The 27,686-nt window shown below is 53.8% G+C and overlaps 1 protein-coding gene and 1 pseudogene across 6 annotated transcripts; both read left to right on the forward strand.

Annotated features, from left to right (window-relative positions):
* The first annotated feature begins 215 nt into the window (after positions 1-215).
* Positions 216-19,277, forward strand: PATZ1 (POZ/BTB and AT hook containing zinc finger 1). 6 transcript variants are annotated; one of them, XM_032311045.1, is made up of 5 exons: positions 216-2,215; positions 3,622-3,685; positions 10,248-10,419; positions 16,173-16,310; positions 17,777-19,277. In XM_032311045.1, exons 1-5 carry the CDS (start codon positions 945-947, stop codon positions 18,193-18,195), a joined length of 2,064 nt encoding a protein of 687 aa, XP_032166936.1. In that variant the 5' UTR covers positions 216-944; the 3' UTR covers positions 18,196-19,277. The 6 variants fall into 6 exon arrangements, with proteins under 6 accessions (XP_032166936.1, XP_032166937.1, XP_032166940.1 ...); XM_032311046.1 differs by having other exon boundaries at positions 17,780-19,277; XM_032311049.1 differs by having other exon boundaries at positions 16,238-16,310; positions 17,777-17,919.
* On the forward strand, positions 3,325-27,686 carry LOC116572221 (annotated as a pseudogene).

The raw sequence follows: 27,686 nt of genomic DNA on the forward strand, positions 1-27,686 counted from the left end.
AAGAAAGTGGAAAGTTTGCTGCGCGGGGCGGCCCGGGCCAGGGATCCGGGTGCGCACGTGCAGGGCAGGGGGCGCCGGGGGCCCCCCACGCCGAGCTCGCCGTTTCTTTTTTTTTTTTCCCTGCAAGCGAGAGGGGGGGTGTTGTTGGTATCGCCCCCTCCTTCTCCTCCCCCCAGGGGTGAAAGTGCAAGAGGAAGTGCAGCCGCTGCCATCTTTCCTCCGCTCCGAACACACGGAGGCCGGGGCCGCAGCGCCGCCGCTCCGCCGCCGCCTTCGCCCGGCCCGGGGAAGGGCCCACCCTGCCGCCGCCACCGCCCGCTCGCTCCAGCGTTCGCCGTCGCCACCGCCCGCCAGGCTCCGGGACCAGGCCGGCGCTGCCGCCCCCGTGCGCGCCCCACCGCCGCCGCCTTCGCCTTTTGTTTCCTCCGCTCCGGCGCCCCCGCCCCGGCTCGCGCTTTGCAGGGGACGCAGCGCGCGCCCCCAGCGGGCCCGGGAAAAGCCGCGGCGCGCGCGCGCACGCCTGCGCGGCAGACCCCTCCGCCTCCTCCCCGCGCGCGCGCGCTCCTTTTGGCTGCGCGCCGGCGCCGCCTGGCGGGCGGGAGGGGAGGTGGCAGGCGCGTTTGCAGGAGGGGCGCACCTCTTTGCTCGCGTACCCCCCCGGAGGTAGACCTGGGAGGGGAGGCGGGCAGGCGGAGAGGAGAGAGGAGCGCTCAATCCAGCAGGGGTGGGGGCAGCTATGTGGGAGGTGGTGCGTCCTGCAGTCTAGACAGTCCGATCCGGGCAGGGTGCGTGTGCGCTCGGCGCACCTGCGAGACTACAGAGCCCCGGGCCGGCACGTGTGGGGAGTGTAGATACGTCCGTTGCGCCCCGCTTCTCGCTGCCTAGGGGAAGGGAGGGGGGCGGGCAAGTGCCGCGGCCCGGTTTGTGGGGAGGGGGCGGCGGCCATGGAGCGGGTGAACGACGCTTCCTGCGGCCCATCGGGCTGCTACACCTACCAGGTGAGCAGGCACAGCACGGAGATGCTGCACAACCTGAACCAGCAGCGCAAAAACGGCGGGCGCTTCTGCGACGTGCTCCTGCGGGTGGGCGACGAGAGCTTCCCAGCGCACCGTGCAGTGCTGGCCGCCTGCAGCGAGTACTTTGAGTCGGTGTTCAGCGCCCAGTTGGGCGACGGCGGAGCTGCAGACGGGGGTCCCGCTGACGTGGGGGGCGCAGCGGCAGCCCCAGGCGGCGGGGCTGGGGGCAGTCGGGAGCTGGAGATGCACACCATCAGCTCCAAGGTGTTCGGGGACATCCTGGACTTCGCTTACACTTCCCGCATCGTGGTTCGCCTGGAGAGCTTCCCCGAGCTCATGACGGCTGCCAAGTTCCTACTGATGAGGTCGGTCATTGAGATCTGCCAGGAAGTCATCAAACAGTCTAATGTGCAGATCCTGGTGCCCCCTGCCCGGGCAGACATCATGCTCTTTCGTCCCCCTGGAACCTCGGACTTGGGCTTCCCTTTGGACATGACCAACGGGGCAGCCTTGGCAGCCAACAGCAATGGCATCGCAGGCAGCATGCAGCCCGAGGAGGAGGCAGCCCGGGCTGCTGGTGCAGCGATTGCGAGCCAAGCGTCCCTGCCTGTGTTACCTGGGGTGGACCGCTTGCCCATGGTGGCCGGACCCCTATCCCCCCAACTGCTGACTTCCCCATTCCCCAATGTGGCATCTAGTGCCCCTCCCCTGACTGGCAAGCGAGGCCGGGGCCGCCCAAGGAAGGCCAACCTGCTGGACTCAATGTTCGGGTCCCCAGGGGGCCTGAGGGAGGCGGGCATCCTTCCATGTGGCCTGTGTGGGAAGGTGTTCACTGATGCCAACCGGCTCCGGCAGCATGAGGCCCAGCATGGTGTCACCAGCCTCCAGCTGGGCTATATCGACCTTCCTCCACCGAGGCTGGGTGAGAATGGGCTACCCATCTCTGAGGACCCCGACGGCCCCCGAAAGAGGAGCCGGACCAGGAAGCAGGTGGCATGTGAGATCTGCGGCAAGATCTTCCGTGACGTATACCATCTCAATCGGCACAAGCTTTCCCATTCGGGGGAGAAGCCCTATTCCTGCCCAGTGTGTGGGCTGCGGTTCAAGAGAAAAGATCGCATGTCCTACCATGTGCGATCCCACGACGGGTCGGTGGGCAAGCCCTACATCTGCCAGAGCTGTGGGAAAGGCTTCTCCAGGTGAGGAATGGTGCTCCCTACCCCATGACCTATCCTATTCCTGCCTCATGGGACAGTTTCTTGCTGAGATCGGGGGGGTGTGGGATTTGTGGGAGTCACTTGACCCTCTAAGGCTATAACAGATTTGGGAAGAGCATTTTAATGGCCCTGGTTTTGTGGCCAAGAGCTGCTTTCTCTTCCCACGGGGAAGTTCTGTGGCACTAGGCGTGCCCTACTGTCTGTCTTCCTTTGGGCCTTTTGGGAAGGGGCTGGATTCCTCAGGCCACAGCCACTGGGCCTCACCATTCTTCTCCTTGGGCTCCCTTTGTGTTTCCGGCACCAGGCCTGGGGCCCCCTCTGGGGGCGGGAGGCTTTTCCTCCAGCGACTTTCCCTGCTTGAATGGCTGCTGAGGGAGGGACTGAACCAAGTGTATCTGGGACTCCTTACGCTCCATGCCACGAAATCCCCCCCACCCCCACCCACAGAGCACTAGCTATCCTGGATGGGCAAACTCAAGATTCGTCCCTCACACCCTCATGGGATCAGGGGGCACGGAGTTCTGTACCCAGAGTCTCATAGCACCAGAATCTTTGATCTGCTCTGATCTGATGGCTCCAGAGCCTAACTGGACCCACAGATACCCTCTATGTTTTCAGGACGAGAGGAGGGGGCCAGAATGTCTTTTTAGATTCACTTATTAGTGAGCCTGATAGGGAACTGAGAACTTGCCTGGGAGCAGAAGATTGTTTTGTTTTTCCTCTTAAGAGAATATTCAGAATAAAAGGCTGGTTTTAACTTGCCTGGATACTGAGGACCTTGTGGGTATGTGAACCTACGGATGGAGAACTCCCTTGGAGGGGCCCCAACCAGAAACCAGTCTTACCGGTCAGGCAGCCCCTGCCCACCTGCTCTGGCGGGCATCTGGTTTACCAGCCCAGCTGGGGACTTACGGCTCTATCCCTTGGCCTCTGGGGACTGAATTCCATCCGGGTGGCATTCATTGGCTGCCCTGGTGGGAGAGCCTGGGGGAGGGGAATACTGAGTTTCTAAGGGGCTTTAGTAAGGACAATGAGTCACACATACCCCCTCCCAGAAAGGCTTCAGTAAGGCAGCCTTGTCTCATTCTAAAGCCACCGCCTCTGGTTCTAGAAATCATTTGAGCTGGGGCGGGGGCAGGGGAGGGGGGGGGAATGGGTAGGCAAGGTCAGAGACAAACACTCACTTCCCTTCCCCCTCTAGTAAAAAAACCGGGGCAGAGAGGCCTGGGCCTGTGGAGCTGGGTGGTGACTTTTTCTTTGTCATGCTGGGATGGGGAAGAGGGAGTCCTCTCCACTGGTGTGTGCAGGTACAGGTGGGGAGTCTGGCCAAGTGTGGTCCCATCTTTTGAGGTCTTTTTTAAAAAGTCTCTCTTGGTTCTCTTTTCCAGGCCTGATCACTTGAACGGACATATCAAGCAGGTGCACACTTCTGAGCGGCCTCACAAGTGTCAGGTAGGGGTCGGGGCCAGGGCAGATGGGCTGAAAGAGAATGCTGCTGTTCTCCCAGCCCAGCCACAAGCCAGCTGATATGTGTGCTGGGCCGGCTGACTGACCGCCACCGCTTTGCACACCTCCCCCTCTGTCCCTCCACCCTCCGTCTGCTTTTCTCCTTTGTTCTTCCCCCCAGCCCCCTCCCCCCCACCGCTGATGTCCCCTCCCTCCTGGTTGCTGGGTTCTGGTTCCCACCCTGTCTCTGTCTTCGCTCTTTTGCTTGGCTTTCCTCTCCTGGCATTTGCCAGCTCCTTGGATGGTGGGCCACATTGCACGAGTGTCGTCCTGGGGGCACTGGCTCCCCATTGGGCCTAGCTTCTGGTTCCCAGCAGTTTGCAGGAGCCACCGTGGAGCGGGAAGTGTTTGTGAAGAGCTCCTGGTGGTCCAACTAACAGTGCTTCCCCCTGTCTGCCAGGCAGCCTGACCTTCTGGGTTCCTTGAGCTTAGGACACAAGGGGTGGCAGTAGGAACGACAGTGTAGGAGGACGAGAGTGGATGGTCTCATTCTTTGAACACTGGCACCTGTTTAACCCATCCCGAGCCATGTGTGCAAACAGCCAGGACTTCTGAGGACTGGGGAGGAAGGTGGCTTCCTCTCCTTGTGAGCTCTTTGTGGAGCAATGGGTAGGGAAGGCTGGGCAAGATTCTTACCCTTGGTTTGTCTGCTTCAGCAATATCTGGGGGCCTTGTGGTACCCAGAAAACTGCATGTCCTCTCCTGGCCACTGAGCATTCCTGTGTGGATGGGAAACACCTCTATCTTCTCCTTGACCATCCCCCTTCCTGTGCCAAGTTCCTGCCGTCGGAGGGGGAAACAGAGTGGTGGGGTTCTGGTATAGCCTCTGGTAGGGTAACCTGCTTCTCTTGTCCTGTTGGTGGCAAGGAGGGAGGGCTCAGGGAGACCTGCAGGGAGGAATGGACGTGCTGGAAGTCGGGCATCGAGGGGGCCCGGTGTGGCCGGTGTTCACAGCCAGCCAGGCTAGGTGGCCTCCCCCCGAGGACGACGACCCAGGGTGGGCATGCTGGGATCCATCTGTGCCTCGCTGCCTTCTCTCTGTCTCTGACTCTCTAATCACAGAGCACATTCTGACTCTCCCAGGTAGTGTGCTGAGCAGCCTGGCAGAGTAGGAGGAGCCCAGAGGGCAGTGGGGTCATGCCCGGTGGCCTAGGGGGGTAACCTGCACTCTCTGCCCTTTTTCCAGGTGTGGGTTGGGAGCAGCAGCGGCCTGCCGCCCCTGGAATCTCTTCCTAGCGACCTGCCATCATGGGACTTTGCCCAGCCTGCTTTGTGGAGGTCGTCCCATTCGGTTCCTGACACCGCCTTTTCCCTTTCTCTAAAAAAATCATTCCCAGCCCTCGAAAACCTGGGCCCAGCACACTCCAGCAGCGCTCTCTTCTGCCCAGCCCCGCCAGGATATCTGAGGCAGGGCTGGACTGCCTCAGAGGGCAGCCGGGCCTTTACCCAGTGGCCTGTAGGCTAGCCTGGGCCTCCCCAGAGAAGGGTTTTCTGTGGAGGGGAATGGGAATGGCGGTTGCTCTGAGACCCCTGCTTTTGGGAGAGGCCAGCGAAATGGTTCCTGCCCACCATGCCCAGCTCCTTCCTGTGTGCTTTGGAGTCTTTCCCAGCTCAGGGACCCCCCGGGTAGTAAGGAGCTCCTTTCTGGGTCCCCCCACACCCTCCAGGTTTCTTTCTGGGTTCTCTTGCCTTTTTCTCCCCCTTTAACAGACGGCACCCCTGGGTTTCTGTCCTTGCCTGGGTGATTGTAGAGGTTGGTGCTTTCCCAAGAACCAAGTCATGGGCTTACGAGCTTCCCCTCTCCTAGCATTACGTCCTGTAAGGCGTGGGGTTTCTAGAATGGAGCTTGGCCACCCCTTCCCCGACTCTAGGGGTGAATTCCCCTCCAGAGGAGAATGGAGTGACTCCCGCTGGGTCAACCCAGGCTGCCCTCTTCCTTCCCGCTCAGACAGGTCCCTCCTTTCATTTCTGGCTAGTGAAGTCAACGTCTTTGTTTTTGAGGTTTACTAGCAGGTCTGCTCAGGAACTAGACTAACCAGTAGCTTTATACTGGGTCAACCCAATATATGGCTTTAGGGGCTGATAAAGCAGATGTAGATTCCCCCTGCCCCTCCCCGGATCCCAGTGAGATGCCCTTTAGCCCCTGCTGCCTCCGCAGGGATAACAGGAGTGATGATAAAAGTTTTCATTCTAACATTTGAGGCTTTGTGTGTTTTGTCCTTGGTCTCTGTCATAACACTGACATCATTGTCCCTCGGTGTAGTATGGAGCCTACTCCTGCCCCGCCCCCACCCCGCCCCGCCCCTCCAGTACACAGACCTGCTGGTCCCACCTCCAGCCCCATTAGCCAGAACTCCCGAAATGATGACCCAGCAGGTGAAGATACGCTGGCTGTCCTGCTCTGGGCAGGCTGGCCAGTGTGTCAGTGCTTGGTTAAACAGCGGGGGCATCTGTTTGGCACGGTGTATATTCTGAAAGCATGTGCGGTGAAGAGATGGCTCTCTGGGAGTTGGTTCCCTGGGCAAGAGCTGGGCCCAGGTTATACCTCTCCACCTTTCCTGATGCCACAGATGACAGAAGGGGCCAGTTAAAGAGACTGGTGCCACAGCTTGAGTGAAAAGACCATCTGAATGTTGGGGTATGAAGCCTCAGCCTTGTCAGTGACCCACAAATCTCCTCAGGGCTTGGCCTGAGTGTCCTTAACCGGCTCAGATGCCTCAGGCGCCGCTGCTGGCTTAATGGCTACAGTGGGGCTGGGACATTTCCCCCACGTGGAGTTCAGCCTGAAGCCAAGAGACTAGAGCAACTCAAGACCTCTCCCATACTTTTAGTGACCCCATTTCTCAGGGGCTAGTTGGGGTGGTTTGGGCTGGAGGATAGCTCATTAGAGAAGGAGTGAATTGAAGTGAGGGCAAGGGGTCTGACACTCCCAAGAAAAAAGGGGCCAGCGAGACCAATGGCACTGGGCCTCCATGTATTGCCCTTAGACTTTTCCAGGGCTATAAAAAAGACCGCTTGAGACCACACCGCCTCCCCCAACCTCCAGGCTGCCAGACTTCAAAGGCCACCAAAGTTTGGGTGTGCGCTAGTGTCCCCAATACCATTTGGGCCCCATTTCTGAGCTGCTCAACTCTTAGAGGAAAAAAAGCTTTAGGCATTCTGGGGTGGGGAGAAACTGTTAGGGGGGTGAAGCGAGCATGGCTGAGACTCAGTATTGAGTGGGGAAGACCAGAGGAGACCCAAGCTCAGGGTTGCTGGGCTGGGACCTGGCAGGTGTGCTCCTAACAACAATAGGCTGCCTGGGCACAGGGCCGAGGCCAAGGTGGCAGCCATTCCAAATATCAAGGGTGATCAGAGGATGCTGTCCTAGCTCACTCTTGTCCCTTCAGGGTTGCTGTGTCTTCTGTCTCCAGGATGAGAAGTGCCTTTCTTCTGAGTGGCCCCACTATACAGATTCTAAGTGTCCCCTTCTTTGAGATTTGTCTCTCCTTTGGCCACTCTTCTGTGTCGTGTGACCAGGCTCTTCATGTTCTGTGTTGTCTGAACTTCTGACAGGCCTAGACTCGGGCTTGTACACTTCAACAATTCCCCGCCCCGCCCAGAAAGCCTTGGGGACTCAGCCATGAAAGGTCAGTTCTGGCTCAGAGGAGCCAACTCCAGCTTGGCATTGGAATATAGTGAAAGTTTTTGTTGTATTTGTGGGTTTTGGTTTTTTTTCCCCCTCCGAGCGGCAGATTTACATTCCTAATTATGTTTGTTCAGGCTAAAGTTAGCTTTCATTCCTTGAGAGATAATCAATGGGGGGAGGGATTCGGCTTGGTCTGGGATTTTAATTTTGCCTAGCTAATCCCTCAAATGGTTAATACACTTGTGGATAATTGAGGTTTGTCTGTCTGTTATCTTTAGGTAGCACAGTATGACAGACAGTGCTAAGGGACAGACCCCAAAAGGAGGTTGGCAGGAGAAACAAGGGATTGCTTTCACGTTCCCCTAGTGGTGCCTCTCCCAGGGACCGCCGAAGATTCCGAATGTGTGCCTTCACCGCATTCTTTTCTTTTCTTTTTTTTAAAGATTTTATTTATTTATTTATTTGACAGAGATCACAAGTAGGCTGAGAGGCAGGCAGAGAGAGAGAGAGGAGGAAGCAGGCTCCCTGCTGAGCAGAGAGCCCGATGTGGGGCTCGATCCCAGGACCCTGGGATCATGACCTGAGCCGAAGGCAGAGGCTTTAACCCACTGAGCCACCCAGATGCCCCTTCACCGCATTTTCTTATACCTGGCCCATGTTTGGTTCCTTTGACTTCTTAGGCGTAGCCCACACTGCCTCTCATTGGAGGGCTCGTCCTCAGGTCACTGGTTGGCAAAGCTGGCAGATTATCCCCAGATAACTTGTCAGGTGCACCCCCCTCCCTTGGGGTGTTTTTGGCAGCCCTTGCTCTGGTTTACAGGGCTGGTGGGCTGGGTGGAAGATGGAAATGTTCCCCCACTGTCATCTGTGATTGGGTCAAGAGGTCCCTGACTGAGGAGGGGACCACCCGTGGCCAGGAGACCAAGTGCCCATGATGCTTCCTGAGTCACCTGAGTGCTCTAGTTTCTCTGCACAAATGCTGTCACCTCTCCCTTTCAGGGGAGTCCTGGCCACCGCACACACTGTTAAGAAGCATCAGTACCTTTCCATCAGCAGAAGCTATATCCCAGCTGAGTCTGGAGATGGGAAGAGCACCGGCTCGGGGCTGGTTCACCTCCCAGCCTGCCTGGATCTCCTCAGGCCTCTGTCTGCCCAGCTGTGGAGTGGGGAAGGGAGGAAGACCTCAGGGAAGCCGGGAGGGTAGGTTGGCTGCTGGCCTGCAGTGACAAGGTTTTGACCACAGCTTCATCTAGTAACTGAGTCATGTGCTTGGGGCTAATCATTCTCCAAACTCAGCTTCCTCATTTGTCAAATGAATCAACTCAGTGGATAAAACAGATAAAGCCAGTATTTCATTAGCAATAAGGTGTTTGGTTCAAACGGGTAGCAGTTGCTTAGAGACGATGACTGAAAGCAGCAGAGCCTATCCTGATGCACAAAGACATTTGGGACTGGAGTAGGAGCCGCAGCGTCTTTAGTCTCAAAGACAGTATCCCATATACCGGCTACTTGCTTTGACTGTATACAGTAAGGATATAAACATTTGTACATGGTGACGGTGGTCAGACATTTACCCTGAGGTCCTGGGATCTTAGGAGGTGCCTCTGTCAAACAGAGATGGCAGGTGCACCTCCATACTAGTGAGTAAATGGGGTGGTGGGTCTTCAGTGGGTTGATATTCACACTGTAATGCATTTAAAGGGGAATGTTGCTTTCTTGTAGGAGTTTTAAAATAGTAAGCACACACACACAGAGAAAGGAGTCAAACTTGACATGAACCTCTGAAACATCTCCATGGAACCAAAATAATTCTGAAAGTCTCCAGACTGAACTCCCCCAACAACTTCCCTGACATTCTGTGACCTCTAGGGCTGGGGTGCCTGGGCAAGCCCCTAGATGAAGAAGGGCTGTTGGGGGAGGGGTCACGGACTGAGACTGAGTCAAGGCCTCAGGGACAGGAAATGCCTGGGAACCTGAGGCTGCCTCCTAGGATGCTGGTGCTGACCCTCAGCTCCTGAGTCATCCGCTCCTGGGATCTGGCTGAGAGCTTGTGCTCACACCATGGTTTTCTATGGCCACGTTCTCTTGGAGGGTAATAACACGGCCTGTCTCGGAGGGCCCCTGTAAGGATGGATTGCATGAGATGAGTGCCCGTACGCCAGGCAGGCGTAGAATGCATGCTCGATCAATGTGGGGTGGTATTCTTGTTATTACCAGCACTTCCCCAGCTTAACGTCCCACAAATGCTCCTGAATCGTGTGGCCTTCCTTCTCTCTGCTAATTCTCACGTTAGCAGAATTGACACTGTCATTTTATGGGCTGCTTTCTCAGTACAAACTCACCAGAATATTATAAGGAGCCGTCTCTCTGCTTTGTCCTGCCTTTCCTCTCCGTTTCCCTGTGGCCAAGACTAATGTCACGTTTGATTTTTGATTTTGTTTTCTAACATCACTTTTGAATAAAGTGGAGAAATTGAATTCTTTGTACAAAGCAAATAGGGGAAACCCAGGATGGAGGACAGGAATCTGTTCATATGCCAACTTACCTTCTATACGTTCACTCACAGTCGGTGCTAGTCAATTCTTGTTTAAGAGTGAACAAATGCCTCATCTTCATTTTGTAAAGGAGCGTGACACCTAGTGTGCCATGATCTGGGCACGTTGTGGTGGCCAACTCAGGGGTCTCATGAGGAGGCATCATGGGAAATAAGAGCAGCTTACTTGCCTTCTGGGGAGGAAACGTGGGCCACACGTGAAGCTCTCTTTACACAGGGGTTCCCTGCGTTGGCAGGAAACAGATTCTGTTTCCTGGTGTGCTCAGTGGGGAGTCAGGAGTGTGATGCCCATTTGCACCTCATCTTGTTTTCCTTTCTGCCCTCAGACCTGCAATGCGTCTTTCGCCACTCGAGACCGGCTGCGCTCCCACCTGGCCTGTCATGAAGATAAGGTGCCCTGCCAGGTGTGTGGGAAGTACCTGCGGGCAGCGTACATGGCAGACCACCTGAAGAAGCACAGTGAGGGGCCCAGCAACTTCTGCAGTATCTGTAACCGAGGTAATCTCCCTGCTATTTCCTCACTTCCAGGGGATGGGCCTGAGCTTGTGTGGGAGGCCAGGGGTGTCTTGATCACCTTGCCTCAGACTCCACTCCTTGCACGGCTGGCCCTCCCTTCCCACTGAACGATAAACACCTTCATCGCCCAGCTAGCCCCACCTCTTCCTTCCCGTCCTTGGGATGCTTGGAATAGGAGTTCCCAGGAGAACAGCAAGTGGGAACAGAAGGAGAGAGCATGGTTTCCAAGCCTGGGCTCGTTAACACATGTGCTGTGCAGATGGCACGGTGGATACATTTTGTAGACACCACTGAACTCCTGAGGTCAGTGGGAGAGTCGTTAGGCCCCAAGAAGTGGGGAAAAAAGGGGTCCTGCTTGAGAGCTTTTGCTGGCTGATTCACTGGCATGTGAAATTCAACAACCAAGGAAGGAGGTTGAGTCTGGAGATGGACAAGGGGCAGAAAGTTTCTAACAGACGGTCAGAAAAGAGCCCAAACCCAAGTAGACTGTGGCCTTGATGAGACAGGAAAGTGGAATGTGCTCTGAGCAGGACAGCGTGCTTGAGGCCGAGGTTGGCCTAGGTGGAGTCTGGCTCTGTGGCCCCAGTGCTGTGTTGATGACGTCAGGCCTCACCCTGAGCTGCCGCCAGGGCTTGTTGGTGGTTGGAGGGCTAAGGTTTGTGCCGTGCAAGCACATTGTCAGCGGAGGAGGCTTGCGCCGGATCTGTGCTGAAGGTGGTCGGGACAGCCGTCTGTGGTGGGTGCGAAGATGCTTCTGCACGGTGCGCTTGCTTTGGCCAGGTGCGGACGTTGCTGGGAAGTTCTTTCTCCTGGGACAGTCTTGTCCCGATGCCTTGGAAGTCTTGGGTGTGGCTTAGTGGACTGAGTACTGAACTGGAGTCAGGGGACCCAGGGTTTAGTCCACACCCCTCCTAACTTGCCCTCCTGCCTTGCCCTCCACTCTGTGACCTTGAGCTCTCCCTTCCCCTTTCTAAGCCTCAGTGTCTTCCTCACTTAAAAGGGGTTAAGAACACCCGCACCTTGCCCGCCTCATGGGGTTGTTGTGATGATCCCACGAGACAAGGTAGGTGAAAGTTCTCTGAACTCCCCACAAGGAGCTGCACACTTGGGAGGTCCCGTCCTTATACTCTGTAACCGTGTTAGGAAAGACACAGCTCCCTGACTCTGGTTTGGAGCACAACACCCCTGCAGTCCTTGGCTGGCACCTTTGGGGGCCTGTGCTGTCTCCATGTGGCCTGAGGCCACTGGTGGAGGGAGACTGCAGGGTAGCTGGATGTCCTGGGTGCCCTGGAGCTGGGGCCTTTCTTGGGACTGCACACCTGGGGTTTGCCACGAAGTCCACTGGATACTGGTATTTGTACCACCGGGAAACCTGCTGTGAGAGCAGGGAGGCAGTCATAAAAGCTTCTGAAGCGTCTGTCCTATTTTCTGACGTGTCAGTCGGACCCTTTCCGGCAAGAGCTTCCCCTGAGTGAGCGACGAGGTTGTGCGCAGGGAGTTACCAGACTGTGGCCGACCATCTTGACTGTGGCTGCCCCAGCTCTAGAAAAAAATGGTTTCTTATCTTGCTTCATCCTAACCTGGCTTCCTGAGAGCATCCCCCATGCCTCATAAATAACTAAACCGGCAACATGCTGTCCGCAGGCGCTTGGTCAAGTTTTCAAGCCTGAGGTTCTCCGTCTGAGAACTGAGGTCAGAGACCAGAGGCAGGAAACCAGTGAGAGTGGAGGAGGATGTTAATGGTGAAACTCAGAGCCTAGCTCAGATTGCAGAGTGGGGCAAAAACTGGATGGGAGACCCAGGGCCACAGCCCCGAGGGGCCCAGCTCAGGAGGAAAGAAGAGCTGAGAGCAGCAGGGAACAGCAGGGAAAGTCGACCCAGTTAGGAGACAGCTGATGTGGCAAAGCCAACTACTGTCATACGTCATGACTTGGGCAGCAGCCAAAGGCCATGTGACTGGGCTGGGGGAGCCAGAAGCGTCAAACCAGAGCCCACCTTTTCTCAGTAAAGCCAAGCCTTGATCTGGATCATAGGCTAAACTCCTTTGAGTCCCAAAGTCAGAATGGGAAGTCCCATTCCTCCAAGAAGACAAAAAGAGAGCTCTGGTCCAGCCCTCCCTAGGCATACAGAAGGAAGAGAAAACAATTTTGGTCTGTATCAGAAGAGAAGGAACAGGATTCTACTTCAAGACTCATTTATTGGGCAGAAGTAGGAGGAGATGACTCCTGAGGAAAAAAAGAAAAAGAGGAAGAGGAAGGTGGTTTGTCCAGGAAGAGGATAAGGATACCAAAGACATCAAGACCCTGGAATCAGAATGCAGAAAACTCTGGGTCATCCTTTATCCTGTCCACCACCAAGGCTGTGATATAGGACAAGGTACCAAAATAAATGAATGTACTTGTCTCCATAAGGGTTCCAGCAAAGGCTGGTGTCGGCCAGATGGTGAGATGGTTGCAGCTGGATCTGGTGCCCTTTGAACCCCTTCAGTAGCAACAACTTCACTGCTACAGATCTGCCATTCTTCGCCACACAAATGACTCTTCGCCGTGAAGCACGAGAGAGAACAGAGCCAGCCTGCTGGCTCTTAACCACACATATGAGACAGATGACTTTGTCTTTGTCCTAGAGACGTACCGGGCTGTGGGGCATACCATCCGTAGAGGAAGATTATTTGCAGTGGAAGGAGTTACGATGGCTAGAAAATCTTGTCTCCTCATTTGCAAATCAGGAAATGAGTTGAACGGTGGGAAGGAGAGAAAGACCTGGTTGAGCGCCATGATTTTCTTCTTTACTTTCTAAATTTCCAGAGCAGGGTCTTTGTATGTGCACATGTACTGGTATGAGAAAGAGGGATGGCTTGTTGGAAATCTGCTTTTGATGGAGACAACATTAGAACTCAAACATCAATGCTTAAAGGTAGAAGAAGCCTTCTCCACGGTCAGAGGTGAGCACACAAGTTGTTACCTGTGGCAGTCACAGACACAGACAGCCTGCCATTGCCCTGGACTGAACTGATACCAACTGCTTAGTGCCTCCCTCCAGCACAGCTCTGTTGGGCATGACCCCATCAGGGTTTGGACAAGAAGAAAGCAGTCCCTGACCCCTGGGTGGATGTGAAACTTGCAAGAGGAGATTTGCTTCTGGAGTGCAAATTGCAGTGTACCGAGCAAGAAAATGCAGTGCGGGAACAGTAGCTTTGGTTGTAAATTCTTCATCTCTGGAGTGCGAGGGAGGGCGACTTGTTGGTTGTAGTGAAGTCACGTGTGTGCTCACTGTCTTCATCGTTCTGGTGCCTGGATCATGCTGCCTCTTTGGTTCGTGGTTAATCAGGTGAATGGGCAGGTGAGTTCAGAATTCCAGCTAAACATGTCTGGCTTCAAAGATACATTCTTCTCAGAAACTCGACTACTGTTTTAGCCCAACATTTGGCTGCTGAGTGGCTCTGTGTTTAAGTTCTGGGCTTTAAGTGGCAGCTGTGGATCCACTCGTACCACCCTGCCATGTGGCTTTGCTATAGTTAGTACAGTCTGCAGCTGGGGTAAAGTCAGGAGGACCCAGCCATGTGTTCCTCAGACTGTTTTTCAGGAAAACACAGCAAATTTTCATTGAGCATCTGCTCTGTTCGCCTAGTAGATCTCCTCCCAAAGGGAGTAAATATAATAATTCCTGGTGCCCCTTTCTGCCTTTCCTGTTCCCTTTAATCTCAGTGGACCTGCCCTGGTACACCGTGGAGAGGGCCTCACACCACTTCACAGGGATTAAAAAGCAAAAGAAAATCCCTTCCAAAGTGGAGTCATGGTGTCACTGGAAAGTTGTGATACGTTATGCTGGTTGCCAGGGGCCATAGCACCAGTCCCAGGGGCAGGGCTAAGGTCCCCTTTCCTGTTGGCTTGTCCCTTCATTCCTGACTGAAGCCTCCCTCTTAGGGATGCTTGTATGGGACCCTTTTAAGCCAGTCTGTCCCCTGTGATTGACCCGAGGCAGACTACTTGGTCCCACCACAGGACAACTCGCTGTGCTAGGCAGGGCAGAACACCAGCCACTGGACCAGCTGAATCTATAAAGTAGCTGCATCAGGAAAGAAAGGAAAATTCACTCAGTCCCCCTTTCCTCCAAAACCACCAGCTGCCATCACCAGGGGAGTGTTTGTTGAATAAGATTTCCACAGGTTAGCTCCTGTCTGCTAGCAGCTGCCGTTCTAACCCACCAATATGGCAGAGAAGCACAGAAGTGTAAATGGTGATAACAGACCTACTGCCGAAATCCAAGGGATGGTTCCAGGGCCAGGGCCCACTGAAGAGTCTGCTCGGCTTAAGGACATGGTGGCACAGGGTCCTGGGGTTGGAGCCCAGGCTCTGCCGTCTAGTAGCTGCACGTGTGACTGCAAGTTACTTAACCTCACCAGCCCTCTTGTTTCTTCGTCCACGAAACAGGTGTACTCACAATTCCCAGCTCATAGGGTGGCTGGGGGAGTTCTACAGAAGAATGCATGCAGTGTGCTGGGCCCTGGCATACCATTAGCACTTGCTGAAAGTCAACCTTTATTACTGTTCCAGCAGCATTTGAAAGGCCATGACAAATCGGATTTTTAAAAAATAAGTCTTATGCAGACATTATATAGTACTCCGCAGCCTCTGACCTGTTAAGAGTGGATCCCACTGTTATCCTAGAACTGTAATTTTCAAGGGGAATAAAAGCACTTGAGGATGTGTCAGCCACATCTGGAGTAGATTAAAGGGCCCTAGCGCTCCAAGCAGACCTTATGCTAAAACGCTTCGGTTCCTGCTGAAGGCACGTTCCGAGCCTCGACCACGGTAGAGCTGGAGGACACAACTTCCTACAAAACCCAAGTCCGTATCCTTTGACTGGCCTACCTGGTTTCATGCCCTCAGACCTGTGGCTGGTGTGGAAATTGGCCCAAGATCTACTCTTCCCAGTCTGAGATGCCACCCGGCTCCAACTGACTGGAGCCTCTGGGCTGGGCTGCTGCAGCCTCAAGAGGGCTGGATGGCGCCTCCTCCAAAGTAAAGACAAAGACGATCCCGATGGCTGCTCCAAAACCCAACCAGAAAGATGACCACGAATGAGATCTGACTGAGCCCCTTTAGTGTAACTTGCTATTTCTCTTGTTCCTCGGAAGGTCTGAAGAGTTATTAAATCCAGTTATTCTGAAAGTGAGAAAGTAGCAAAATAGAACATGTCCTGCTAGCTAGAAGAAGGGAGACTTCTGGAGGCCATCCTTCGGGATTTCCTCTTGCCTCCGTCTGGTCTGTTGTGCAGTTTACCTTACACGTGTCACTCAGGCATTCTCTTGGCTGGCGTCCTGTGACTGCCCTTGAGCCTCATGACTTTTCTGACGACATTTCTAGCCATGGTCTCTGCAGCTGACCTGGGGCTGTGAGACATATTCTCCAGCCACTCACTACTGAGGCACCAAGCAAGCCTAGAGGCATTGGGCCTCTGGCCCTGGCAGGAGCTTCCAGGCAGCCGGCCTCAGTCTTCCACCGCAGCCTTGCAGAGCGGGCTCTGCAGAGAAGCCGATCAGAGGACAGTGCCACCTCTCCTGAGCCAGGTGGCTTCTGTGGTTGCAACCGTCTTTGAACCGACAAGGGGGCCCCTTCTAGGTGCAGCTGACCTGGGAGTGCTAGCCAGAGCGGCCAGAGGAGAGGCATGGGGGAAGCAGAGAGGTATCTCTGTGCTGGCCGCGGGATCTCATCTCCTTTTGTCTTGTTTAGGTTTCTCCTCTGCCTCCTACTTAAAGGTCCATGTTAAAACCCACCACGGTGTTCCCCTTCCCCAGGTCTCCAGGCACCAGGAGCCCATCCCGAATGGGGGAGCAGCGTTCCACTGCGCCAGGACCTATGGCAACAAAGGCAAGCGACCCCTTGCTCTGCACTTTGCTTCTCTGCGCAGACTGTGTTGTGGGGGCGCTGGGCCGGGCGTGGGGAGGCGGGAAGGCTGCCGGCTTGCTGGCCGCCTCAAGGAGGCTCTGAGATCTGAGTGGCAGTGGCCTCCAGGACGAAAGTCAAAGTGGGTATCTCACTCCAGGGCCATGAGTGAGGCTTTAGGGCACTGCCAAGATCCAGCCCCCGCCTCCTCTTCCCCAGCCCTCCTCCCTTGCTCCTGGCCAGCCCCCACCATCTGGAGCCCTGCAGGGATGCCCCAGGCCCAAGGCTGGAAGACAAGCCCTGCATGATGAGTCACTCTGGGCCTGTCCGTTGCCTGTGGCCCTTTAAGGATGGTGTGGAGCTGTGGCTGAATGCTTTCTTTTCCTTCCACCCTGTGGGCAAGGGGGAGCCAAGGGCTGGCTTCCCCCTCTGTAGGGGTGACTGGTTGCTGTGAGCGGCCCTTTCTGGAGGGCCTCTGGCTGCGTTTTTGAGATGCATGGCGATAAATGAGCTCCTTGACTGCCTCTGACTTGGAACTGGTCTGCAGAGAGCTCCCCAGGCCCCACCTTCACTTGTTGTCTCAGGTTGTTCTGTGGTATTTCACGTTGTCGCCTTGGGGATGATGCCAGGGGCTTGGCAGATGGCAGAGATGGCATGCTCCACGCTCCCATCACAGACCTCCCTTCCCGGCATGGCTCTTTGAACCCAGGCAGGAAGCTGCTGATCGGTGGACTACAGTGTGGGCAGGGCAGGGCAGAGCAATGAGGATTGTCTCGAGGCCCAGCTTGTCCTGAGCCATGCGTGGGGACAGTCAGCTGACTGAGTTGTTCGAAGTTGCTTTTTAATCTCTATGCTTTGGCCACTTGGCCCTGGGTAGGTTTTGGCAGCAGGAAGGCGGTGAGGGCAGGGCTTGTGTTTGCAGCATTGGGAAAAGGACTGGCTTCTGTCTCAGCCACCAGTGGGGTCTGCTGGGTTGAGGACCTCTAGGCTCTGGTTCTGCCTTGCTAGGGCGCAGCTAGTCCGGTGTGGAGGTCAGACCATTGCTGTACCTGCTCAGCATCATCAGAACAGCCGTCTTACTCCCAGGGGCAGCCAACAGAGCACCTAGGAACTGGGGGGTCTCTGAGTTGTTCTGGGTGGAAGCAGTGGAGGTCCCCTCTCCGTCCCCTCTTCCTTGAAGCAGGCTGAGATGGTGGTGAGCGATACACGTGCACCTGCATGAAGAGTCCGCGGCGAGGGAGGCTGGCAGCCCCAGGGCCCTGCTGTCTCACCCCTGTAGGCACACCAGACTCCCAGACTGACCAGCTGAACCTCTGGGGGTTCTGCCAGGGTGGTGGCTGGCCATCCGCTGCCCTCCACAGGCCTGTGAGCTGGCCCTTCCCGACCCCTCCAGGAGGGGACATCTCCAAAGCCTGGCCTCATCTCTCCTATGTGTTTTGTTTTTTTCCTAGAAGGCCAGAAATGCTCACATCAGGATCCGATTGAGAGCTCCGACTCCTATGGTGACCTCTCGGACGCCAGTGACCTGAAGACGCCCGAGAAGCAGAGCACCAATGGCTCCTTCTCCTGTGACATGGCAGTCCCCAAAAACAAAATGGAGTCTGATGGGGAGAAGAAGTACCCCTGCCCTGAATGCGGGAGCTTCTTCCGCTCTAAGTCCTACTTGAACAAACACATCCAGAAGGTGCACGTGCGGGCCCTTGGGGGCCCCCTGGGGGACCTGGGTCCTTCCCTCGGCTCACCTTTCTCTCCCCAGCAGAACATGTCTCTCCTCGAGTCCTTTGGGTTTCAGATTGTTCAGTCAGCGTTTGCATCATCTTTAGTAGATCCTGAGGTTGACCAGCAACCCATGGGGCCTGAGGGGAAGTGAGGCAGATGCTATGTCCCCACGGAAATGGCCACCGGGGACTGCTGAGAAATGCTGTGAATGCGGAGGGAAGTACTGTCTTTGGGTTCTGTAGCTGAGAGATTTTTATTCGTTTTTAACTCCCCCTTCCCCAAACCTATCACCCCCCACTTCCCCTCCACCACCCATCCCCTCAGTGGTCTTTAGAAATAGATTCTCATCTGATACTCTGCAGGAATATCTGCGAGACCTGGTATGGGGTAAGGGCAGAAAACACTACATAGGCCTCCAAGGCAACACCAGTCCCAGATTCTCTAATGGGCGGAAGCTGGAATTTCTGGTGTTCAGTTCTTAGTGACCCCAATCCCAGACCCACACCTGATGGCATTCTGGGACCACGGTGATTTGGGTCCCCTCCCCCTTCTCACATCCTTCAAGAGAAACCACATCTAGGGTCTCCACCCACTTACACAAATACAGATGCCCAACTGTTTTCAAGGAAGCTGGAAGCCTACAGCATCCCATGGACCATGGGGTGAGTGCCCTCTGAGAGCCCCTGAGCTTGACTCTTGACCTGGAGGGCCCCAGACCTTTCTCTGAGCCCTACATGGAGGCTAGCATTTTGCTACTAAGACAAGCTCAGCTATTGAGGACATCCCCACCCCAAATTCCAGTTCTTATGTGATTTTAACCATTCAACTTGCTGTTGGGTTTTAATTCTCTAATTATTATTATTATTGTTATTATTTTTTAGGACCAGTTGTAGTGAATTGCTACTGAAAGCTATCCCAGGTGATACAGAGCTCTTTGTAAACCGCAGTCACACGTTAGGGTTAGTATTAAACTTTGTTTAGATGTACCATAATTAACTTGGCTAGTTGATTGTTTGAAGTCTATGGAAGAAATAGTTTTATGCAAAATTTTAAAAATGCCAGTCTGATCAGGGAGATGTAGGGGGTTTCAATGTTGTTGGTAGCCAGGAAGGCAGGAGAGCTGGCAGGTGGGGACATCGTGTACCTCGGCTGTGTCACATGTGAGCAGGCCCAGGTTGACCTGGTGATGTGAATTGATCTGATCAGACTGTATTAAAAACGTTAGTACGTTAATCCACGTGCTCCCCTGAGTCCAGTTTTTCAGCCATAGGTGGGGGGGCCCTGCAGAACCCAGAGGGAGGGCACCTGGGGTGGGGCTGGGATCCCAGGAGACCTCTTTTCCTCCTCTTTGTACCAGCTGCAGTGGGACTGATAGGTGGACGTTCCCACTGAGGACTCAGCTGCCAGCATGCACCCGTTTGTTCGACAAATACTCACTCCTTCTTGTCCTTACTGCTGTGCGCCAGCCCCAGCCTCAGACCACCTTGGTGAGCAGGACACCTTTGTGGAGTTTACTGGGAAAGAGACTGTTAACAAGTAAGCAGATTTAACCGTGAGTTCAGGTAACAAGAAGTCCAGGGAGAAAAACCGGGCAAGGTGAGGACAGTGACAGAGGAAGGGTAGGTAGAGTGGTCCAGGAGGGTGAGGGGCAGGGAGTGGGGCTCTGGGAGAAAAGACCTGGACTTAAAGAGGACCCAGTGTAGCAACCCGCTAGGAACTAAGGAGGGACACGGGCATGGAGAGGATTCTCATGGCCAAGGGGCTCTAAGAAGTTCAGCAATGTGAACCCCCCTCCACCCCCTGTTACCTACATGGTTAAGTAAAAGGTTGCTGCACCCTTTGTGGTGAATGTATGAAGAGAAGGGGGAAGAGGACAGCAAACAGGAGGCAAGAAATGAACACAAGAAAGCAGTAGGAGCAAGAATTGCAGCAAGAGGGGACTGGCCAGCTTGAAGCAGTCTGGTCATCTTGGGAAACCTTGAGGAAGAAGGAAACACCTCAACTCAGTGAAACAACATTTAACCTCCAAACAAGTAGGAGAAAAAGTGATAAAGGAGAGAAAAATCAATATATACCAAGAAGGATAAACGGCATAAAATGATTGAGACCCACATTTGGTCTGGGATGGAGGCTTAGGTCACTTGGTAGTAGTATTAGAGGAAAGGGTGACCCTAAAATGCTGAGGCCCTGTGAATGTGGCATTGTGATTACCACAAGGTCTGCCAGCTGGGGGTAGCACCCGTCAAGCATTACAGCAGAGAACTTGGCCTTGAACTGAAACATTATCAGTCCTGCCCCTCTCCTAACCCCCGATCATGTCATGTTCGGGCAGGGACCACAGTTAGGTAGCAGTATCTGTGCATGGCAGGAGGGGAACTACAAAGCAAGCAGGGTGCTTAAAAAGCACTACTCACGGGGCGCCTGGGTGGCTCAGTGGGTTAAAGCCTCTGCCTTCGGCTCAGGTCATGATTCCAGGGTCCTGGGATCGAGCCCCGCATCAGGCTCTCTGCTCAGCAGGGAGTCTGCTTCCTTCCTCTCTCTCTGCCTCTCTGCCTACTTGTGATCCCTGTCTGTCAAATAAATAAATAAAATCTTAAAAAAAAAAAAAGTACTACTCACCTGGAGGCCCGAGTAACAAGAAGTAGTCCCCTGCCTGCTCCCCAACCTCTGTCTCCTCCGTATACCTGTACCCATCAGGCCACATGGAAGAACGCTGTGCAGAACATGGGTGCGTAAAGATGGAATGACTTCGCCATGGTCAAGGGTAAAGAGCTTGAGCTTAGGCTGTCTGGCTCCACCATCTGCCATCAAACCTGGGCAAATCTCTGAGCCTCAGTTTCCTCAAGAGTACAATAGGCAGGAAGATTAAGGGAGACCATCATGAGCTAACATTTTCTGTGCCTTATTCTCAGCACAACCTGTAAAGTTGGTTCTATTACCATTCCCCTCCTGCAGATCAGCAAACAGGCTCAGAGAGATAGAGGCAGCCTACCTACCTCTGCCCCCAGGTTGCATAGTGAGTGTTGGAGCCAAGATACAAACTCAGATCTGTCCTCTGACTCCAGAATCCTTATTCCCAAGCTCCCGTGACAGTGCCTTTACACACAGGTAAATACCCACTACTACACTGGGCACAGAGCAAGCCCTTACCTGGCCAGGCCCTCAGGACAAGGGTTTGCACAGTGCAGCAAAAGAAAGCCGTGGAGGAAGTCAGGCCCATGCCAGAAGGAGTGCCCAGAGACCCTTTGTGGGTAAGCACTCTTCATGCTTAGGTGACCCTCTGAGGTAACTTGCACCCCACTCCAGATCACTTGCTCTGGCAGAGCTATGACACCAGGAACCCATCCAGCCACTACCTGATGGCCTGGGCAAAGACTGGGCACTGGTCCCACTTCCCCATAGCAATGATCACCCATCTCTGCCCCTGGCAGAGATTAAGGAAGCCCCATGGCACCAACGAACCCTGGTGCATGGGCTACTGAGAAATCTGACCACTGACAGGCAAAAGTGGCTGGGACTGGGGGCCTGGCAGGTCTGGGACTGTGGCCAGCCCCAGAATATACTTTGTGAGATACTTTTAAATTCTAGCAGTTCTCCAAGCCTTGGCTTCCTTGTCTGTAAAGTGGGGATGATGGAGGATTGCCTTGGAAGGGTTGTAGTGAGGATTAATAACGTATACCAGGTGCTGGGCACAAAGCCAGGCTCCCCACAAGTGAGAATGAACTTTGGTCCCTTGCCCGGCCCCCCTCTGTTCCTGCTCTCTACCATTCTCCCTCTAGAGCCTTGGGGGACCCCGTAAAACTGACTCTCCACAGCAACTTGCTCCTCTGTATTTCCCTGGCTCCAATCACACTTTTCCTGCTTGGTATGCCCAAAGCACATGTCCCCACTTGCGCTTTCATTTTTCCTGTATCAGGCCTTCTACTTAATGCCAACCTTCAAGTCACATCCAGTTTCTGACAATAATAACCTTAGTAACAACATATGTCGTGTTTACTAAGTGCCAGGTACCCACAGAGGTAGACACTATTTTTGCAGTTAAGAAACTCACCCAAAACACACATCTTTAAGTGGTACATTGAGGACCTGAACTTAGGCCCAGAGTTTGTGTCATTCCTGCCCTGCACACAGGAGTGCCATGGCTTGACCCCAGCGGCCCTGGGAACTCCCACTCAGCGCTTTCCCTTCTCAGTGAACACCATTCATTCCCAGGGCCGGGCCTTTACCCACGGAACACCCTCTGCCTGGAAGGCTCTTCCTCTGCAGCTCTGGGCATCTGAATCTAACCCTTTTCACAGCCTTTGTTGGCGCTGCTCTCCGGGGTCGTCACCACTGTGCTCTGGTTCACGGTGGTCTCCAGGGATAGCCAGCTGGGTGCAGATCCCAGTGCCACCACTTTCCAACTGGGTGACCTTTGGCAGGTACGTCTCCTTTTCCTGGTGTGGAAAACAAGAAAAACAGTTCCCCATTCACGTGGCCGCTGTGAGGATTACATGGACTGGTACCTGTGAGCACATTAGGAAACACTCAAAAAGCTCCCTTTTAGTTGCCCTGTACTATCTCCGTCATCAAACTCCACCTTCCTAAGAATGAACATCGGCAAACTTTTTCTGTAAATAGCCAGAGGGTAAACATTTTCAGCTTTCTGGGCCCTATGGTCTCAATCAAAGCTACTGACATCTGCAGGCCAGCGGACAATAAGAGCAGGCCTGCACAGACAATACGTAGAAGGATGGGCATGGCTTGTGCCAATAAACTTCACTGATGGACGCTGAAATTTGAATTTCATGTAATTTTTACATGTTACAGAATATTCTTCTATTGATTTCCCCCCAACCATTAAAAAATGTAAAAACCGGGGCACCTGAGTGGCTCAGTGGGTTAAAGTCTCTGCCTTTGGCTCAGGTCATGATCCCAGGGTCCTGGGATCAACCCCCTAATCGGGCTCTCTGCTCAGTGGGGAGCCTGCTTCCCCCTCACTCTCTCTGCCTGCCTCTCTGCCTACTTGTGATCTCTCTCTCTCTCTCTGTGTCAAATAAATCAATAAACTCTCTTTAAAAAAATGTAAAAACCATTCATAGCTTACAGGCTCTACAGAAACAGGTTGGCAGGCCTGACTTGGCCCCCCAGCTAGAGTTAGTTACTGACTACTGCCCAGGGCCATTTCTCCAGGCCCTCCCTGGATTGCATATGTTTGATTTTATCCAGACTGGGGTCCCAACCTACCATGGGCTTATGGTTCGTGTGAATTAAGCTTCTCTGACACCCAGGGCTTGTGATTTCTTGGTCTGCCGATCAATCCATCGATCCCCTCAGAGTACAATGCCACATCCCTCAACCAAGGTCATTCCAAGAACTCCAGAGCTCACGCAAAGAAGGGCCTAATGTGCTCAGAACAGGAACGGCCTTCCCAGGTCACCTACCCTGTTTTCTGGTCCCTTTGTTTTCAATTATGTCTCCTGGGAGTAGAAGGAAAACAGGAGGGTCAAGGGAGGAGGGTAGGCAGGGAGCTGGCAAGAGGAAGGAGTTGTAGGGAGCCATGTTATTGCCTGCCCCAGTTCTTCCTTGGGGCTTATTTGTCTCTGCTTCCTGGCTTTTCTGAAAGGTCTGGACTCCAAAGGACTAAAAATGAAGAAGCCCCAGGCTGCTAGCTTGGACAGTGAATTCAGAATTCACAGTTCTCCTGAGTGCCCCTTGTAGGAGGAAATTCCATGTCATGCCCCCTCTTATGTTTGAATGATGGTAGTCAGCACTCAACCCGCAGTTACCAAAAACTTGCCTGAAGTTATTACTAGCATCTCTAAAATCCATTCTGGGCCTTGGAAAAAGCAGGCTGGTGGGATTTCCTCCAATTTACATAATGGTGCCTGGCCACTGAGTGCCTGGCAGCAGAGCCTCCAGAATTCTAATCCTTGCACACACCTTTCCCCTTCTCATGGCCTCCTCTGACCCTCCTCTGGACCTCTCCTGGAGTGTAGGCTGCCTTTAGACCCTGCAAAGCCGCTCTCACTGGGGCTGGAGAGGAGGAGGGCAGAGCAGTAAGTGTCTGGATCTGCATCTCTTGCTAAACTGCTGTGAAGGGAAATCCCAAATATTTATCTAAGAGAAGAAATCTGTCCTAACAAAACATGTTTCCTTTGAGGACAGGGCAGTGTGGAGGTAGGTGCCTCTGAATAAAGCTTCTTTGTATCACTGTGGATGGGTACAACAGGAAAACAACTTATTTCTGCTTCGGGGAAAATCTGCTGCCCTCCCTAAATCCTGTGCCGTACGCCATGGCCAGTCCACATCGGGCAGAGGTCAAAGCCTGTGGCAGTGCTGAAGAGGAAACTGCATGATTACCTCCTTCAAGGCATTCTCTTCTGACTTTCTCCTTTCCTGAGTCAAAATCTGTGCCCTGAGCCTGCTGAATGCTTTGGCGTCCGTGGTAAGGAGCGCAAACTCCGCAAGTGTCAGGGCTTGTGTTCATTTTTTTTTTCTTTTTGGATGATGATAAATTATATGCTCATTCACGTAGTTTCCTCTGCCTATAAAGTCCTTATCTCTTGTGTGCCTGAGGAATTTTTATTCAGAAGCTCAGTTCACATAGCCCCCTTGTCTGTACAGCTTTCTCTGCTTCCTCCAGAAGAAAGAGAGTTTTCAATTATTATCCTCACTACTATGTGCCACGCGATGAGCCAGGGGCCTTAGGTATATCAACCGCCCTGTGGGGTAGCTACTGGTTTGTTCTCACTGAGGCCCAGAGATACCAAGTAACTACCAATGTCACTTAGCTGTGAAGCTGGCAGAGCTGACTGGAATCCTGACCTGCTCAGACTGTGGAGCCCAGAGCTCCATCACTATGTTTCCCTCTGTGCCATCTCCCTGTTCTGCACATATTTCTACTCTGGCGTTGCGTTTTTATGACTCTATCTCCCCATATGAGACCAGGTTTCTTTGCAAATGGGATTCATGCAAACATAATTCATTTCTGTATCCCCAATACCTAGCACAATGCTTGGTACTGAGCAACCACTGATTCATCCGACAGATATTCTGTGTTCAAAGAAAGACTGAATTCCTGTTCTTAAGGAGCTTAAGCATACAGAGTAGTACAGGACATGGGATATACCCATAAACAGACGTCGGTACCACTAGAGAAATATAACATGAGAGGTGAGGGTTCTCCCCTCGGATAACTTGGAGAAGGATGATGTTCCAGCCAGGTCTGAGCAGATGCCGTTAGAGCATGACCCTGCCACAGCCTTGGGACTTGAAGATGGAGGACCGGTGGAGGAGCAAGGGGGCTCAGAAAAGGAAGGGCATGAGCAGATACCAGCCCAGAAGTATCTGGGCTGATACCAGCTGATACCAGCTGGTCCAGATACCAGCTGATAAAGTGACAAATCCCCTCATGGTGGTGAGGGAGAAAAGGACTATTTCAGACTGGGTAGGAGCTGCTGGGGAAAGTCAGCCAGCCGTCAGATTGGGAAGAAGAACTGGTCAGGGCAGACTGTGTGGGGGCCAGTGTGGGTGACTGAACAAAAACAATTTCCTAGGGGAATTCTGCAAATATCCTTTCATTATAACAAGAACTACTGCTATTTATTGACGACACAGTTCTGAGGCTTCTGACCATGACACACGTACTTGTCTCCATTTCACAAGAAGAAAACCAAAGTTAATAAATCCAGCACAGAAAAAATTTAAACAGCCTGAGATTTAGAATCAGAAGGCTCACTCTTACTTTTCTATACCAATGGCAGAACTTTTCCGGAAAATTATTAAAAATTTTCAAGAGCCTAAAAATGTTTATATCTTAAGATGGTAATTCTACTTTTGGGGAGATACCTAACAAAGTAAGCTTCACCAGCTTAATGTACAACAGTGTATTAAATTGTGGAAGCAGTCTAAATGGCTGGTTAATAAACAGTCATTTGAAAATGATTATTACAAAAAATGTTTAGTACCATGAGGGGAAATGTTTGTATCAAAAGTAGTGATGAGGAGAACTCCCCAGCCACCCAGCCATGAGCACCACATTTCTGCAGACCTCTTCCTCCACCTTTGGGGGTGGCTCTACCAGGGGGGGCCCCCTCCGGGTTGGGGGAGGTGGCTTTGGTGGGGGGAGTCTCTGTGGGGGCGGTGGAAGCTGCACTATTTCGGCTTCTTCTGCTAGGTTCGTCTCCTCGGGGTCAGGAGGGGGCTACGGGGGCGGCATGAGCTGCGGCTTCGGTGGAGGGGCTTGTAGTGGTTTTGGGGGTGGCCTTGGAGGTGGCTTTGGTGGGGGTTTTGGCGGTGGCTTCGGTGACTACAGTGGTGGCGATGGTGGCCTCCTCTCCGGCAATGAGAAGCTCACCATGCAGAACCTCAACGACCGCCTGGCCTCCTACCTGGAGAAGGTGCGGGCCCTGGAGGAGGCCAACACAGAGCTGGAGGTGAAGATCCGGGACTGGTCAGAAGCAGAGCCCCAGCAGCCCCGAGAGGAACTACAGCCCCTACTTCAAGACCATTGAGGAGCTCTGTGACAAGATCCTGGCGGCCACCATTGACAACAACTGGGTCATCCTGGAGATCGACAACGCCCGGCTGGCGGCGGACGACTTTAGGCTCAAGTACGAGAACGAGCTGGCCCTGCGCCAGAGCGTGGAGGCCGACATCAATGGTCTGCGTCGGGTGCTGGACGAGCTGACCTTGGCCAAGACCGACCTGGAGATGCAGATTGAGGGCCTGAACGAGGAGCTGGCCTACCTGAAGAAGAACCATGAGGAGGAAATGAAGGAGTACGGCAGCCAGCTGGCCGGCCAGGTCAACGTGGAGATGGACGCGGCACCAGGCGTGGACTTTATCCGCGTGCTGGCCGAGATGAGGGAGCAATATGAGGCCATGGCGGAGAAGAACCGATGGGACGCCGAGGCCTGGTTCTTCAGCAAGACAGAGGAGCTGAACAAGGAGGTAGCCTCCAACACAGAGATGATCCAGACCAGCAAGACGGAGATCACAGACCTGAGGCGCACGATGCAGGGGCTGGAGATGGAGCTTCAGTCCCAGCTCAGCATGAAAGCTGGGCTGGAGGGCTCACTGGCCGAGACGGAGTGCCCCTACGCCACACAACTGCAGCAGATCCAGGGGCTCATCAGCAGCCTGGAGGCCCAGCTGAGCGAGCTCCGCAATGAGATGGAGTGCCAGAACCAGGAGTACAAGACGCTGCTGGATATCAAGTCGAGGCTGGAGCAGGAGATCGCCACCTACCGCAGCCTGCTGGAGGGCCAGGATGCCAGGATGGCTGGCATTGGCTCCAGAGAAGCATCCCTGGGAGGCAGTGGCGGCGGCAAAGATCGCATCAATGTCGAGGAGACAGTGGACGGGAAGGTGGTTTCTTCTTGCAAGAGAGAGGTCTGAGTGCCCCGTGTGGCAGAGATGTCCCTCGTCACCTCCCCGCTTCCCAGGCTGAGTGGAGGACTGGCTAGAGGGGCCAGAAGAGCAAACCCTAGTCCCTGCTTTCAAAGGGTCAAGCTCTCTTTGTTGAGTGCTCCCCCTCCCACTCCCCTCCAGCTCTCCCCATCTGCTTTCGAGCAGGGACAGGCAGGAAGCCGCTGGATTGTGTAACAAGGTGGTTTGTGCCATGTGTGTCCATGCAATAAAGAATTGCTTTTCCTTTTG

This window comes from Mustela erminea, chromosome 13 (assembly GCF_009829155.1).
Source record: "Mustela erminea isolate mMusErm1 chromosome 13, mMusErm1.Pri, whole genome shotgun sequence".
In the NCBI taxonomy this organism is placed as follows: domain Eukaryota; kingdom Metazoa; phylum Chordata; class Mammalia; order Carnivora; family Mustelidae; genus Mustela; species Mustela erminea.

Excerpts from the sequence above, each read along its gene's own strand:
- PATZ1 (XM_032311045.1), top strand. The coding sequence starts at position 945 with ATGGAGCGGGTGAACGACGCTTCCTGCGGCCCATCGGGCTGCTACACC. Across the intron at positions 2,216-3,621 it reads TGTGGGAAAGGCTTCTCCAG|GCCTGATCACTTGAACGGAC; the intron begins GTGAGGAATGGT and ends TCTCTTTTCCAG. Across the intron at positions 3,686-10,247 it reads AGCGGCCTCACAAGTGTCAG|ACCTGCAATGCGTCTTTCGC; the intron begins GTAGGGGTCGGG and ends TTCTGCCCTCAG.